This window comes from Aplysia californica, unplaced genomic scaffold (genome assembly GCF_000002075.1).
Source record: "Aplysia californica isolate F4 #8 unplaced genomic scaffold, AplCal3.0 scaffold00299, whole genome shotgun sequence".
NCBI classification, from domain to species: domain Eukaryota; kingdom Metazoa; phylum Mollusca; class Gastropoda; order Aplysiida; family Aplysiidae; genus Aplysia; species Aplysia californica.
Window position 1 is genome coordinate 88,149 of NW_004797569.1, and position 1,589 is coordinate 89,737.

A 1,589-nucleotide genomic window follows, 5' to 3' on the forward strand; every position below is an offset into this window, starting at 1 on the left:
TAATAATAATAATAATAATAATAATAATAATAATAATATTAAAAAATTTTTTCGTGAATCATCGTTTTCATGTCGTTGTTCAGGCAGATCTAGACCTATCATTATTCTCTTTTCTGTCTTTAGTTCTGTCCCCTCATCCTCTTCCCCTTTTGCCCTCTCCACTGGACTCCTGACTCTCTCTGCTGTCTTTCTACTGCTACTCCTTAGCTTCTTCTTACTACTGTCTCTCAGCCACATCCCTGATATTAGGGAAGGTAAGATGAAACACCTAGCCTTCTCGGATAACGGCAAAAAATCTCGGAGGTCTCGTGTACAAGTTGCGCATGTTAAAGATCCCTTGGTGGTCCTTAAATCGATAAAAGCAGGCCTTGGCCGCCACCAATTCCTACCAAACTGAAAATGCTTAGCCTCATTTATTCCCGCATGCTCATATGGCCTTATAATGCAGATGCGAGCTCCGTAAAACACTTACCGGAAAAAAAGAAGATAGTATTGGTACAGACTGAGATAATAACCCATTGATACAAGATATGCCATTCCCCAACGTTTTCTTATGCTACCCTTAGCATAATCATTATATTTCATTCTTTTGGTCAATATTGGTTACAATGTCATTACCATTTTAACGAGGAGGAGGAGGAGGAGGAGAAGAAGAAGAAGAACAAGAAGAAGAAGAAGAACAAGAAGAAGAAGAAGAAGGAGAAGGACGACGATAACAACCACAACAAAAATAACAACACAGCAACAGAAACACAATTTAAAAAAACCAGACAGACATCTCTGTTAAAACGTTACAGCGTAAAAAGCGAGAAGAATACATACTGTCAATGTCATGCAAGTCCACCTCTTTAAAGACATCATCTTCTTCGGTTATGTCGCTTGTTTCGTCGATAAACCCGCCGGCCTCCAGAAAACAGTCATATTTGTCCATTCTCGGGCTAAAAGTAGTATAAAGTACTTTTAGTTTATAATGCATGCTCCAATTATTATCCACAATACAGCCCAAAAAATGTTAACAAAATTACGGTATATTAATAATACTATGCTCAAAGCTTCTCAAGACGTTTTAAGATGCAATCTCCTCCTCTTCCTCCTTCCCACTCCTCCTCCTCCTCCTCCTCCTCCCCATTCTTCTTCTTCTTCTTCTTCTTCTTCTTCTTCTTCTTCTTCTTCTTCTTCTTCTTCTTCTTCTTCTTCTTCTTCTTCTTTGATATGAAAATGACATAAACAACATGGAAGTGTGTCTACGAAGGGGAACAACTTAATAGCCAATGTCCTGCTAAGGGAATGAACCACGAGCGGGTCTAATTATTTCCCTTACATAACACTATATATCTACAGTGGTCTCCGTCTAAGACACTCCTCATAAGAACTCACTTTTAGCGTGTGACATAAATTGTCCTCCTTATTTTGCACACTTGAGAACACTTTCTATAGATATAAACCCGTCGAAGAACCGTTATGAGCTAAGCAGAATTACCATTTTTCTGCACAGCTGTACAATATTATGTACGGAATGAGAGAAGGGAAAGAGGTTGGTACAGACTAGCGGCTGGCAAAATCTACACACTGCAGGCAGGTTTGCAAGT

The 1,589-nt window shown here is 39.1% G+C and overlaps 1 protein-coding gene across 1 annotated transcript in view; it reads right to left on the minus strand.

The window, feature by feature from the left end:
* Window positions 1–938, minus strand: part of LOC101845781 — a gene marked incomplete at both ends in the record, with an annotated part of 10,035 nt that extends 9,097 nt beyond the window's left edge. The window contains 1 exon segment of the mRNA XM_005101784.2: window positions 823–938. Within this exon segment, the coding sequence (XP_005101841.2) occupies window positions 823–931 (109 nt within the window).
* Window positions 939–1,589: the final 651 nt, after the last annotated feature.